This window comes from Desarmillaria tabescens (genome assembly GCF_030435595.1).
Source record: "Desarmillaria tabescens strain CCBAS 213 chromosome Unknown EV420scaffold_38, whole genome shotgun sequence".
NCBI lineage: Eukaryota > Fungi > Basidiomycota > Agaricomycetes > Agaricales > Physalacriaceae > Desarmillaria > Desarmillaria tabescens.
The window spans coordinates 419,596-434,187 of record NW_026848337.1 but is presented as its reverse complement, the minus strand read 5'-3'; the positions used below and the strand labels follow the sequence as shown (position 1 = coordinate 434,187).

The following is a 14,592-nucleotide window of genomic DNA, read 5'->3' as shown; positions in this document are numbered from 1 at the left end:
AACGCGCCATAGGCGTCTCTTCGCGTCTGTTGTTGGTATTGTTCCATCTTCCCCCCCGGACTTTGGTCAGTAGTCAAGCTTGTTCTGAACTGGGTATCTGCCTTCCCGACCCAGACCATTGTCAAGCTACAGCTTCGCTCATCATCGATATAGGTTATGGTGACTTTCTTCAGGGGAAACCGTTATCAATGAAGTCATGCCGCATTCTAATCGATGGTTTTAAGTTTGCTTCCTGACCCCAGGACCTCAGTTATGGAGGTTTTCGAAGCCTCTCCCTCTTCCGATTGAGGTGGTTTGTTATCAACAGTTATAGGGATTGGGGGCTTAACATGTCTTTTGATACTGCCAAACTCGCTTTACTGGACCTTCATGGCTGGGGTCGAGTGTCCTCCAGCATCTTCCTGACATCGAATCTACGTGCGAACTTGCAGGTTCTTTCAGTGACGCCGTGGCATTCCATACCTCCATCCCTGCGGCGAAGCGTCTGGAGAGGCTTGGGCGCCATTGACTGGACGGAGTCTTCTAACAAGTCCTTGTAACTGTGCCACCTTGGTCAGCACATTTACGAGACAGACAAGCTATCTCATATCCCCTGCTCTTCAATATGTCGAAGGGTTTTTTCAACGGTAAGCTACATACCCATTAACTCAACGAAGAACACTGTCGACGTATGATGCGTCGGGTTTGCTGGATTTTTTCTCCTATCGGAGGACTTCAAAATTCGGATATGCGAATACTATTTATTACTTATTATATTCTGAATGACAGCGACATTCTCGATTTATAAACGCGTAAAGACAAACGGAAGAACGGCAACCGGAAATTTGGGGCAAGCTATGCAAGGGATTCAAGATTGTAGAGACAAAGTCGCTCGGAAGTTCCGAAGCTTTTTGTCCTCATTGATCGAGGTTTCTGTGATCATTTCATTCAGCAGCCTTGTTTGGGAACGCATTGTCTTGTCTGTCTTTAAAAGGGCCTTGAATCGCAATGACGAACCCTACCATCCCTCGCTTTCGCGCTCTTCAGGCAGTTCTCGAACCACTCAATCCAATAGGCCAGCCGCCTGCTTGACAAGTCAGCATGACGACGAGAAGTAGCAGTATCTCCAATGTATGTAGAAACATCGAACCTGTCTATCTCACCATTCTCACCACTCCTCTAGATGCACCAGCACAATTACGACACTCCATCCACCCTCGAGCAAATGATTATCTTGAAATACGATGGTCTTTCGTCATATCAACGTCCGCGCACTCTGCTCAATCTTCTCCGGACCAACGCCGTTCCAAGTTCAATGGAGGTCGGCATTCTGAAAGGCTCACTATTCCATGTCCAAAACGACATCCGCCGGATTGTTGCTGACCTCAACCGCTTGTCCTCAGATGGCGATGTAGAAATGTTCGATCATGATGTCTCTCGCCAACTCCACAATAGACTCGTTCTCCTGGAAGAGATTGAACGCGACCATCGTTTGCCATTACTCCCCATTCGTCGTATTCCACCCGAAATTCTCATGGAGATCTTTTTATGCACTGCTAGCTTCTCTGGCAATGTGCTCAATACGAACAGCGCACCTTGGGTCATTGGGCAGGTGTGCAGCTCGTGGAGATCCATCTGCAATTCTATGTGTCCTAGCCTATGGTCAAGCATAGATATTTTTGCCAATGACCGGTTCATGCGTAAGAAGGACCCTAGATCATTGCTTGGGACGGTGTTATCTCGCTCGCGTCAGTATGGGCTGGCAATTAGATTGTCGTCGTCTATTGAACCGACAATCTGGGAAGAGTTGCTTCCTCACGCCGAGCGTTGGACAAACATTCATCTTACCGATATTGGTCAACCGGAAATGGGGTACCTTTCGCATCTCCGTGGGCGCCTCGAGAGGCTGCAAGATTGTTATCTGGAATTTGCTTGTGAAGGGCTCGAAATTATCAATGTCTTCGATCACACACTGGCGCTGAAGAAGATAAAAGTTTATGGTCTCGAACCCGATACCCTCTTTCTCATCGCTTCCACCAACCTGGAGGTTTTTGTAGATGATAGGGATGAGTGGCTGCCATCCGCGTCACTGGTTCATTACCATCTCCTAAAAGTCCTCCAAGATTCGCCGAACCTGACGTGCTTTTATGCCCCCTACTGTTCTAGGGTGACTTCCACCGCAGGCAGGGCTGTCTTCCCACGCATCGTCAAACCCTCGTTATCAGAATTGACGGTCTGCGACAACTCTCTTATTCGCAGTCTCTCGCTCCCACGGCTCGAGGTCGCCGCCCTGTTCAACGATTACTGTTTGGATCTCGCAGACTGTCTATCAGATTTCCAGGACATGTTAGTTCAGTCTCAATGCAACACGCTGACTACGCTGCAAGTCTTTAACATCCGTCTTCGCCCGGGAAATCTCGTTCGCATTTTCAAATTGAGCCCCGCCCTTGTCTCTTTCTATTATCAGACTCATGAATGGGAAGCCCAAAATGATGAAGCCTTGCAGGGCGTTATCGGTGGACTGTTTAATTCACAGGAGTTTGTCCCTCAACTAAAGGATGTTGTCCTTGAACTGGCGCTTTTCAGTGAGACTGACATTCATTGTGCTAACCATAGGATGGTAGAAATGATCGTGGCGCGGCGGGGTTCCTCTCTGCGAAAGTTTCATCTTGCCGCAACAGTGCCGGATAAGGGGTTTTGCGATTTAGGTGAAGGTGATATTGAACGGCTAAGGAATATAAAGGCAGAGGGTTTTGATGTAGCAATCACGTCTTGCGGCTCCCTCGACGTCGACAATCGAAAACACATTTATGTATAATCCAGCTATTCTTATGTCTATGAAACCTAATATATCAGAAGACAATAACGAAGAATCAGCTCTGCCTACTGTGGGTATATGAGCCATTAAGTTCTCCGGTTTTACAGGTCGAAGTGTCAGTGCTCGTTTTAGTGAATGATCACTATTTCTCTCCTGTTTGACTACTCCACTCCACATGACATGCACGCAGACACCAATTTCTGTCAACGAGCTACACATAAATACGACGTTCCCGAGTGTCGTAATACAAGTAGGCAATGACTTCAGCATCGAAGCCCTCGGCTTTAATCTTGTTCAACCGCAGGATGTCATCGTCAGTCAAATCACAGAATTCTTTATCATCGTCCTCTGAATACTTCGAGACAACATGGAATTTCCTCAGTGAGGAGGCTCGCCACGCTTCAATCATCTCTATCATTACGTGATTGAGAAAGTGAGCTTCCCACGCTCTGAAAAGATACAGATTGAATGTGATGTTCTCTAGGTGTAGGACGAGCACAGGCGACTGTAATAGATGGCGGAAAAGACTCCGTACGCTATCATCGTCGCTGGCAAGCCAATAGCCCGCCACGACACGGACGTTGAACGAGACTAGAGCAGGTGATAATCGGAAGATGGATAAATCGGTAAGGGTATGGCATCGTGAATGGAAAAGAAGGTCATGGAAATACCCTAAGCAATCTGCAGCATCTTGGAAAGTTCGATGGAGGTCAGCTTAAGCTGTGGAAGGGAGAGACTGCGAGGCAAGGCCTTATCGCAGCCTGAGAAGTGCGTGACAGTGGGTTTCGATATGCGGCGAGACAGCATCTGCTCGAACGCAATGGTATGGTGCACGAAATTCTGTTAGCTTTGGGGAACGGCGTAGTAGGCTGATGAAATATGTGTGCATCGCATCCGATGCATGCCAATTCCTTCTTTCGTCTCTGAAGGACTCGAGATTGGCACACGAGACGGGAATGACCGTTCTAGATACTAGATCAATCAGAGTCATCCTCCGAAGTTTCGGTGTATGCTCGAATACATCAACGAGGTCAGAACTTGAATGGCTATAGTTGCGCTGAACGTAGCACTCCTCCAATTGTACGAGATGTCCGCGAAGTCAGGTGAGAATGGACATGACCTGACAGCCAAGGGTAAAATAGATCTTTGACCGGCGCTCGGCGTGTGCAACCAATTGTCCCCACATGACCGACTGAAACGGTTCCTCTACGCGGCAGGACATGCGGAATTCAATATCCAGTACGATTTGGCGCGACCGAGACAGCACCGTTTGAAGCATTGTAACAGGATCTCTCTTACCCCTCAATCCGGCATTTGAAAAATCGATGTCTATCTCTGACCACATTGCGGGACACATGGAGGTCGACACGGATCTCCAGGACCTGCAAACCTGCGAGATAGCCCAGGAATAGTGCTTTATATCGAAGATGCTAAACGAAGGGTCTGAGCTTGAAGAGCGCAAGAAAATTTCTATGAGAATTTCGGGGGGAAGGTGCAGGATAAGGGCTAATAGACTTTCAGGAAGGGCATATGGGTGCTGGTGCGATGGCTTGGAAGGGTCATTAGGTCCTGATGCAGTGATTGATGACGAGCATAAAGGAATGTGCTCAGTGCTACCTCTGTATTCGCATTGACGCGTCTGATTGGGAAATTCAGCCTCAAAAGGCTAGAGGCGAAGGAATATTGTCAATGTCGCTACTCACGTTGCAGGTATCACTGGCTATAGGGATGCCAGCAGGTTGCAGCGAGTAAATACCTGAAAATTTGTTTAGATCAGAGAGGACGATGGACGTTAGCTGCAGCCGAACGTATAACGACGAAGGTGAGGTTGCTAAATACGGCAGGAATCCGCGTCGGAACTTGCCGACAGTTTACATTTACTTTTTTTTTTCAACCGAACTGAACAAAGAAACGAGGGTGTATCCATTCGGTCACGGGTATAACAAGGTTTAATTCTCTTTATAATGCGGCAGCTTTTTCCAAGGACATCAATTTCCCCCTGTTTTCTCTGATTTGGCAGGCTCAGCAGATATGCTGCTCATTTGGGAGAGAGATGTAGGAAACCTGTGAGTAGTAATGCACAATGATACTTTCAGTCACTTATATCTACCGCCAAGATCACGCATAAAGATATCGATATACCATCCATGCTACAAGCAGTCATATCAAGATATGACAACATTTTGTCCGCTGAACAGCAGGACGCTGTCCTACTGCGTCAAGCGAATAGTGGGCCTCTCGATGAAAGAACCACAGCGATCTTGGAAGAAGCGGAGCTGTGCCTCGACCGTGGCCTTACTTGCATCGATGCGGATATCTCCCGTTTAACAGCGCCCTTCACCAACTCAAGGAGAAACGCTGCTTCTTACATGATGCCCAACGCAAGCACCGAGCGGCCTCAAGTTTATCCTCCATCAGGACCCTTCCCATCGAAATTCTAACCGACATCTTCTGTTATGCCGCCAGCGATCCTATCGACATCTTAGACACCAAGCATCCAGCATGGGCCATTAGCAAGGTCTGCCAACTGTGGCGGTCCATCATCACAACGGTCTGTCCTGAAGTATGGGCAAAGATATCAGTTCCCCGGTTGCGTCATGACTCAGCGATGGTCAGAAAAGGCGCTCTCTCGTCAGTGTTGGATACAATTACTACAATATTGTCTCGCTCGCAAACTCACATGCTACACATCGCTATGGACTTCGATTTTTTTCGCGGCGGTGCTACGTCACTGTTTCAAGACAACGTCTGGTTCCATTTGGCCTTGGATGCGGAGCGCTGGGAGAAGCTTCATGTTTCCATCAGCCCATTTGATACGCGCAGCATGCTGGACCGTCTTTACGGATGCTTGTCATCACTTAAAGAGTGTACTCTTTATTGCTACGAGTTGGGACCAAGGCCTGAATTAATGGTCATCGCCTTTGATTATACCCTGGCAGAGGAGGCCATATAGCCAATATTGTGTACAATTGCCCTGTAGGCACAGGAATTAAATTGTATACAATCCCGTGAGGCCTGAGTTGTATACTTACATGACTCCTGATATGTAATGGCCTAAATCCCCATTTTCTCAACTATTAGGCACATTTCCCATCGGGATGGGCTAGATTTTTCTGTGGGACCTTTCATAAAAATCTATAATTAGCCTGTGAAGTCAGCCCATCAATATCTGGCCGAAAACGGCTGGATGCGACCAAATGAAAATGGATGTAGTGGCAGTGCCGAATTTTTGATGGCATCATAGGGGCTATTTTCCGGTCAGAATAGGATTTAGGCTGGTTTCTGGGTGCTCGGCAGGTCAGGTCATGGTCCTGTAATATTCACAAACATAAATAACATAAAAGCGAACCTACTGATGAGGTATAGGGGCTCTGGAGAGTATGTAATATAGGTATTTTCGCAAAAATGGCTGCAATATTTGCTTTTTTGGGGGTTTTTAGGGTGATACATGCATTGGATCGACCGGGGGACTTCACCAATGAATTTCCTGACCTTGAAAACCCCCAAACGATCCCTCTATAGCACTTGTGGCACATTTTATTACCAGGATTAGACGAGCATATTGGATTTTTAGGGTGCAGCATGCTTTGGATTGCTTTGAAAACTATACCAGTCGGTTGGTACACTATAAAAACCTTAGAATACATTGTCTTCTATAATATTTGACCTGTATAATACTGTAAAAAAGTGGGGATTGGGGTGCACATATGGTTTATTTTGTTTTCTGTGCTTCGGATGAGTCTGGGACCATCACCAATAGATTCCTTGACATTTAAAACCCTAAAACGACTATAGGAACCTTTTATTGGGTTCCATAAACGATGGTAATAACAATATTACAGTTTAGGAGGAGCACATATGGAAAATCACTTTTCTGTACCTTGGAATACTTCGGAACTTCTACCAGTGTATTTCTTGACCTCGAAAACCCTCGGATAACACCAGGATTTAAAGAAAACCTACAAAAATACATGTTAAAAAAGAGTAATAGGGGATGGAGGAGATATACCTTGTATTACGCATTTCTAGTGGTTGGAGAAGGTATTCCTGTTATATGAGAGACGATATGTATTGTATAATCACTTGTACAAATTCCCACGTTTATCTGAAATGTATTGGAAGAGATATAAGTAAATCATTCTGCAAATGATGAGGAGCACATCCCCAATTTTGATATTCTGATCATTCTATAGCTTGGGGAATGTCAGAATCAGATTCCCTGACCCAAAAAATGGTAGGATCACCAATCATCCATGGTCATTTTATCAAGAAAACATCTGGTGGTAAGAACAAATCAGACTGCAGCAATTGTCAAGGAAAGTCCATATTGTACTTCGGAGTGTTGACACTTCACATCCCATGGATGATTGGTGATCCTACCATTTTTTGGGTCAGGGAATCTGATTCTGACATTCCCCAAGCTATAGAATGATCAGAATATCAAAATTGGGGATGTGCTCCTCATCATTTGCAGAATGATTTACTTATATCTCTTCCAATACATTTCAGATAAACGTGGGAATTTGTACAAGTGATTATACAATACATATCGTCTCTCATATAACAGGAATACCTTCTCCAACCACTAGAAATGCGTAATACAAGGTATATCTCCTCCATCCCCTATTACTCTTTTTTAACATGTATTTTTGTAGGTTTTCTTTAAATCCTGGTGTTATCCGAGGGTTTTCGAGGTCAAGAAATACACTGGTAGAAGTTCCGAAGTATTCCAAGGTACAGAAAAGTGATTTTCCATATGTGCTCCTCCTAAACTGTAATATTGTTATTACCATCGTTTATGGAACCCAATAAAAGGTTCCTATAGTCGTTTTAGGGTTTTAAATGTCAAGGAATCTATTGGTGATGGTCCCAGACTCATCCGAAGCACAGAAAACAAAATAAACCATATGTGCACCCCAATCCCCACTTTTTTACAGTATTATACAGGTCAAATATTATAGAAGACAATGTATTCTAAGGTTTTTATAGTGTACCAACCGACTGGTATAGTTTTCAAAGCAATCCAAAGCATGCTGCACCCTAAAAATCCAATATGCTCGTCTAATCCTGGTAATAAAATGTGCCACAAGTGCTATAGAGGGATCGTTTGGGGGTTTTCAAGGTCAGGAAATTCATTGGTGAAGTCCCCCGGTCGATCCAATGCATGTATCACCCTAAAAACCCCCAAAAAAGCAAATATTGCAGCCATTTTTGCGAAAATACCTATATTACATACTCTCCAGAGCCCCTATACCTCATCAGTAGGTTCGCTTTTATGTTATTTATGTTTGTGAATATTACAGGACCATGACCTGACCTGCCGAGCACCCAGAAACCAGCCTAAATCCTATTCTGACCGGAAAATAGCCCCTATGATGCCATCAAAAATTCGGCACTGCCACTACATCCATTTTCATTTGGTCGCATCCAGCCGTTTTCGGCCAGATATTGATGGGCTGACTTCACAGGCTAATTATAGATTTTTATGAAAGGTCCCACAGAAAAATCTAGCCCATCCCGATGGGAAATGTGCCTAATATTTGAGAAAATGCGGATTTTGATTGGATCCAGGCTTTCATACATGTGTGTATAAATGCTATTGAAGTCTCCGGGTGACGCTCGGTACCCGCACATGACCGGCCATTTTAGCGGTGGACCCCGGGTATGGTCACGGCCCGGTTACGTACCCCGTTCCCATGGCCCAAAGCAGCAGCAACGACTCAGGTTCCTCCCCTCACTCGTGTTGGGTGAGGGGAGTGGGGATCTCTGACGCTACACTTCATTCTGAGCCAGTCCCACTGGCCTCACTCTGCTTATCATTTGTCTAGTTCAGGCCCTCTCTAACCGAAAAATTCGAGCTCATGGCAACATATCCGATACTGCAGTCTGCATTTTTTAATGTGCTCCGCCCATGCCCATAGCTCTCGCCCAGCACTTGCCAACGACTTCGTTACTTTCTTTCACCTCTGAGCCAGCCAGAGCCAGTTTGCCGTGTGTCTTATCATGCTCTGCTGCTTTTTATAGAGCGGCTTCATTCAGTGGACCTTATGATCAGCCCAGGAAGCAAGGACATCTGGGACCCCCTCACTCACGAGTCGCTCACTCCCCTCACTCGCTGTCATTCATGGCGAACGAATATACTCTTTCACAATCACATTGGAAGTGGTAGCCACAATGCCAACACTTGCGGGAGATGCTGATCTCTTGGTCAACATCTTGCCATGGATGGAGTGCAAATGTCCCTTGAAGAGTGGCTGTACACGAGCGACGATCTCAAGTGAGTTGAACCATTGGGAATTCAGTAAACTGACACAAATCTTTATCTTGTTAAAAGTGGCCTACGAGTTACTGAACTCTTATGCATAATTCGCCGCCAGCTGCATAAGTGGCCTCACCGACACAAAAAGACGGGTGCCCTCGCCAAGCTGAGCAAGTCGCACGTCACCAAAGCCAGTCTTCGACGTGTAATCCTGAATCCCAGCTATGGCTTTATGATGTTTTCCTCCAGGTCTCCTGAACATCAAACAAACTCAACGCCGACCGATCTTAGTTCCTTGTCTACATCTACTGAGGTTTGTCATATGTATCTACAGTAACTGGACAGCTGCTGACCCTTTCTTTCTACTTTCCTAGCTGAACATGACAACTACCCAATTCGTCGTCTCCAACGCCTCAGTCTACGAGCCTGGTGTCATACAGATGAGTAACAAATTTCGGACAATGACACCATGCTTATTGTTAACCCAGGTCGTCTATTTGTTCGTCGAAGATGAATGCGATAAATCCAGCAAGCGTAAATTCACCGAGACCATTTCTCTTCCGGTCCTTGATATTGTCGCATGTCAACTGCATGAGTTTCGTGTCAATCCTCGTGATGTTTTAGATCGACTGAAGGGAATTCTGCGTAAACGCCATGGAGTTTGGAGTGAGTTGCGATCCTTCCACCTCGCATCCTGAATTGATATACTCCTTTTAAGTCACCAGGACAACAGTACAGTGCACCCTTCCCGACCCACGGCAAGATGGTTTCTATCACTATTTTATCGATGCCCCCTTCAACGATCTTCTCACGGCAGAGACCACTATTGATGCGGTGACCATTTCATCAAATGCTCTACGTATCATGGTGGAAACGGTACGTTATGGCCTTTTAGATACCGCGCAATATTGTTTTGAAGGGCTCTGCAGTCAAATGATCATTATACCTATATGGCAAACTCCAGTATGCTTAATTTCATGCCGCAAGCTGCGACTGGTAATTACTAATCCTTTTTGCCTCGACTATTGATTCCTGTATTTACGAGACTTTTGTCTAGATTCCAATTCAATAATAGTTAATGATGCGTCAACGAAGCCACTTCTTGTAGCTAGGGAACGTTCAGATCTGGACGCTACCTGGCTCAAGGAGCAGATTTCCCTGCAGCCTGGATACGACTTGTGGCAGAAACTTCGCCACCATGTTATCTCTGGGCCCGACATTAAAGGATACTGGGACTTTGCTGTCCGCATTGTCGAGCAATATGCACATACACGTTGCCCTTCGGTAAGGTTATTGTCAAGCTTTTATTTGTCTACCTCACCGTTATTATTCCAGGGACGTAAACTTTCAAAAGAGCGTGTGGTTCGTGATGGGCTATGCTTTGGAATGACCTGGTTCAATGAGATAAAGGAAAGTCTTGCGCTGTTGGAAAAATACGAGAATGATCCCGAAGTTGCAGAATGGTTAACGTTTGATAAGCGGATGCTAGGTGGAAGTAAAGGACTGCAGCGACGTCTTCAAATTCATCATGAGACTATTCAAGCTTCGAGTACTAGTAGTTCATTGTAAATTCACTTGAATTGTATTTTTTTTGGATGCTTCAAATAGGTAACCTCTCGGAACAAATGACCGTGGCAAGTTTTGTTCTTGAACTTCACTCGATTTGTTATCTTCTTGCATTTTACCATCAACATGGGCGTACCAGGTCTATGGAATCTTCTGAAACCCTCTATGTCTATCAAGTCTTTTACTTCGTTAGCCTTGCCAGTACTGTCTTCTCCATCTCGGGGCTTCCGTTTGGGAATCGATGTTTCTCTCTGGCTCTTCCACACTGGATATTCAAAGGGAGGAGAGAATCCTGAGCTGCGCCTCATCTTCTTTCGCTGCTGTTCCCTTCTGAAGTATCCAATTCTTCCCATTTTCATATTTGATGGTCCTAAGAGGCCCAAATGGAAAAGAGGAAAGAAGATTAACCGTTCACCTGTTAAGCTTATTACAGCGGTGAAAGCGGTAGTCGAGGCATTTGGCTTTGAATGGCAAACGGCACCTGGAGAGGCTGAAGCCAAGTTGGCATACCTGAACGAGGCTGGCATCATTGATGGAATCCTTACAGATGATGTCGACACTTTTATATTTGGAGCGCGTACAGTGATTCGGAATCCATCCTCGACTCATCCCCATGACGACAAGTTTAGGCAGCATTTTCACGTTTACTCTGAGATCGAACAAAGTCGTGCAGATCTCCTCTTGATCGCCTTATGTTCAGGCGGTGACTATTATGCTGGATTACAAGGCTGTGGTGTTAAAACCGCTCTTGCATTAGTTCAATGCGGCTTTGCAGACAGTCTGTATCATGCGGCAACAAGTCTTCCACCTGCCTCTCTTCCTGCCTTTCTTGACCAATGGCGCGACAAAGTTATTTCTGAGCTTGCAGGAGACTTGCACGGCTGCATTGGCCAGAAAATGACTAGCCTAGCGTCAACCATTCCCCAGGATTTTCCTAACATCCATGTCCTTTCCTCTTATATTCAGCCAATCACTTCGCTTTCGGAAGGTCGTCCAGATTTTTACGCTGACCTCACCTGGACACAGAAAGAGCCCTCTATTCCAGAAATTGCTCGAATATGTGAATTTTACTTCGAGTGGGGTTTTGAAGCTGCCATTTTGGAGCAGTTTCACAAGATTTTGTGGCCATCAATTACTTTCCAGGTACTCCATCGACAACTCCTTTCACCTGAGGACGCTTTTCTTTCACGATTTGCAGGTGAGCAGTCTGTGACAGAAGATTTCTGTGATTGGATGACTAAGATACATTCAACACGGAAACACTTTTCTACAGATTACACACCTGAGTATCGTGTAGAGATAAAGCCCTCCATTTTTTCTCGCATCGCTGAAACAGGAGTGCAAGGGATATGCAGGCAGGATGATATAGAATGGGAAGGCTCCTCTGAGGACAGTGACAGACAGAATGGAGATGATGGTATGGATCTCCAGCAGTCTTCACTTCACGTCTGGGTACCAGCAGTATTGATGGAACAAGTATGCCCGGAACTTGTTGAGGAATATGAGGGCACAGAACGACAGAACGACAAGAAGAGGAAGAGACGGGGAAGGTTTAAGGTAGGTATCCATTTATAAATTTCCCTTCCATGCTTATGACAATCTTACTAGACCGTTAATGCAGGGTAAGGCCGGAACACATCATCTCAATTTTTGGAGCTGATATGCTCTTACTAGGAATGAATCGAAAGGCGGTGGAAAGGCCATGCAAGCGCAGCAATCTCTAACACATGAAGCGGCAAACGAAAGAGCCAGTAAGCTGAATTATACTCTCGGAATACAGACAGCTATGAGACTTACATCGTTCTCTCCCAGATTTATCTCTTATCAAGAAAAGAAAACGACCAGCAAAAATGAGGGCAGCATCGGTGCTTGTTATATCATCAGATGCAGAATCAGATATGATAATTTATGGCTTTGCAGGTATCTCCTTACTATGTGAGTTGTCTAACAGATGTTGGTGAGCGCAAGCAGCAACAGATGAGGCTGAATGCCAACTTGAAGGGAAAAGGAAAAGCAAGAGCTTCACCAGTGATAGAAATATTATCAAGCTCAGACTCAAATTGTGGTACCAGCAGCAGTGCGTTACAGTTTACTTGATTTATCTATCATTCATACAATCAATCAACACTTAAACAGGATCAGATCATGATGTCGAGATCACCTTTTTCGCATCGACAAACTTCAAGGCTGGACAGCCATCATCAGAGATTATTGATTTGACAAATATTTAAGGATGGAACTGAGACCTTGAGCACATCTGAAATAGTAGTAATTTTGAGTTGTATGAGTATTGCTAATGAGCACAGTTGTCGAGCAGATGGACTCAGGAAGGATTTGAAAAATATGTACAAACAATTCTCGATCCCCCAACTGTTGCTCTCTTACTTCTTCCTCGAAAATGTAAGGTCAAAATAGATAATTTTTTAGTCCTAAAATAAGCCAGTCTGAGTCTAATGTAACTTCTTTTGGTGCTCTAAGTCTACAGCTGCATGTTGTGGGGTAAGGCAGATCTGGTATCGTGGATGCTGACCATCGTAAATAGCTCGAAAGACTACATTAATTTCTTTACTATATATGACAGGTCAATTACATTGCATTCTCAACTATTCGTTGGAAATTTGTCAATCCATCCACCCCTTTCTCTCGCTTCTGCAGATAGTCGATAAACCCACGCACTGTTGAGAATTTAACAGGAACATAATTCTCATGGAGAAATCTAAGTGCCCATTTTTCATCCCACCCTCTTTTGCTTATAAGCTCTGTCACAAGGTCAATAATATGCTTCCGTCATGAGGCCATTGTCTTCTTTGCCTTGTCTGATCGGCGCCATCGGGTGTCCCAGTATTGACTTAGGTGTTCAACGGATATGCAGCCATTGATACCGACACTCCACTCTTTCCAGATGTCTTCTATAGTAGCTTGTTTGTTGCCACCAGGCTGGTAGAATTCATAAGAGGGCCGCCATTCGTCAGATATGTCACTAGCATCAGACATAGTCCATTGAAAGCTATGACATCGTAGCTGCATAGCTCCAAATTCGGCCTCTAGCATATCGATGCCTTTGAGCTGTAAGTCTCGGACATGCAGATCCTCTGACAGTCTGAATACTGTGACAGAGTACAACTCCCCACTGTTACTGATGATGGTTTCGGAGACAGGAAGTGAGAGCGACGGGATCGGGACTGAGTCAATTGGCAGGGTTTCAATGGTGGCTGCAAATGATGGTGCAAATGGTGTAGGAGAAGGCTGGGGTATCGTCATTCTAGCATGCAAAGATTTGGTGTGCGCCACTAATAAAAGGTTTAATGAGTGTATACTTATTGACAAAACTAATTCATACCTTTGCGACGCTTTCGTGGTCTTGGTTCATTAGACGTCTCTTGGGCCATGAAGTGGCTCTCCATTGTCTTGAGCATGATGGTATGCTCCTGCAGGACGTGATTCAGCTTTTGATTTTCGAGCGCAAACGTCGTTACGATGCCACGGAGGCTTGAAGAGAACTGTTCAGGCAAGTTCTCCAGACGATGACGTCCTTCCAATTCAGCAGCCTCAAGACGAGGGATCGAAGACATAGCAAATGTGTGGAACAGTGGGGTATCGAAGGGGTAGTAGTCGAAGAGAGGACAGTTTGGATACTTGGCATAAAGAACAGCGGCGTCTTGAAGGATTACAGTTCGAAAAAAAACGAGCAGGTTGAGCAGATGGCAGAGCCTTGGATCTTCTGCCTTTCTTCCAAGCTGCTGTTTTCTCGATTCAAGGGCTGCTTGTTCGACCTCGACCCATGGAAAAATGTCTTTGGCAAGCTCTCTGGGTACATCTAGTGAGATGTAATGAGACTAGCACAGAACAAAGACAAGCCACTCACCCAGCCCACCTCGGACTAAGACATAGGACTCCTGTTTGGAGCCATTCCACCCGGACATGGAGAGCATCGATGGAATTGGGAGAGCATCAACGTATAATGGCATGG

The 14,592-nt window shown here is 45.3% G+C and overlaps 4 protein-coding genes across 4 annotated transcripts; all 4 read left to right on the top strand.

The window, feature by feature from the left end:
• Positions 1-880: 880 nt before the first annotated feature.
• Positions 881-2,803, top strand: EV420DRAFT_1750712 (uncharacterized protein). The gene is made up of 2 exons (XM_060480335.1): positions 881-1,110; positions 1,163-2,803. The coding sequence occupies exons 1-2, from the start codon at positions 1,081-1,083 to the stop codon at positions 2,795-2,797; spliced, it is 1,665 nt and encodes a 554-aa protein (XP_060326973.1). The 5' UTR covers positions 881-1,080; the 3' UTR covers positions 2,798-2,803.
• A 1,870-nt stretch (positions 2,804-4,673) lies between these two features.
• On the top strand, positions 4,674-5,750 carry EV420DRAFT_1767052 (uncharacterized protein; the record flags this gene model as incomplete). The annotated part of the gene is made up of 3 exons (XM_060480909.1): positions 4,674-4,863; positions 4,915-5,075; positions 5,129-5,750. Exons 2-3 carry the CDS (start codon positions 4,945-4,947, stop codon positions 5,748-5,750), a joined length of 753 nt encoding a protein of 250 aa, XP_060326972.1. The 5' UTR covers positions 4,674-4,863; positions 4,915-4,944.
• Positions 5,751-9,018: 3,268 nt separating this feature from the next.
• Positions 9,019-10,625, top strand: EV420DRAFT_1647015 (uncharacterized protein; the record flags this gene model as incomplete). Its single annotated transcript, XM_060477990.1, has 7 exons — positions 9,019-9,074; positions 9,132-9,369; positions 9,431-9,722; positions 9,775-9,932; positions 9,986-10,052; positions 10,132-10,340; positions 10,392-10,625. 7 exons carry the CDS (start codon positions 9,019-9,021, stop codon positions 10,623-10,625), a joined length of 1,254 nt encoding a protein of 417 aa, XP_060326971.1.
• A 123-nt stretch (positions 10,626-10,748) lies between these two features.
• Positions 10,749-12,197, top strand: EV420DRAFT_1275185 (PIN domain-like protein; the record flags this gene model as incomplete). The annotated part of the gene is made up of 1 exon (XM_060467886.1): positions 10,749-12,197. One exon carries the CDS (start codon positions 10,749-10,751, stop codon positions 12,195-12,197), a length of 1,449 nt encoding a protein of 482 aa, XP_060326970.1.
• Positions 12,198-14,592: the final 2,395 nt, after the last annotated feature.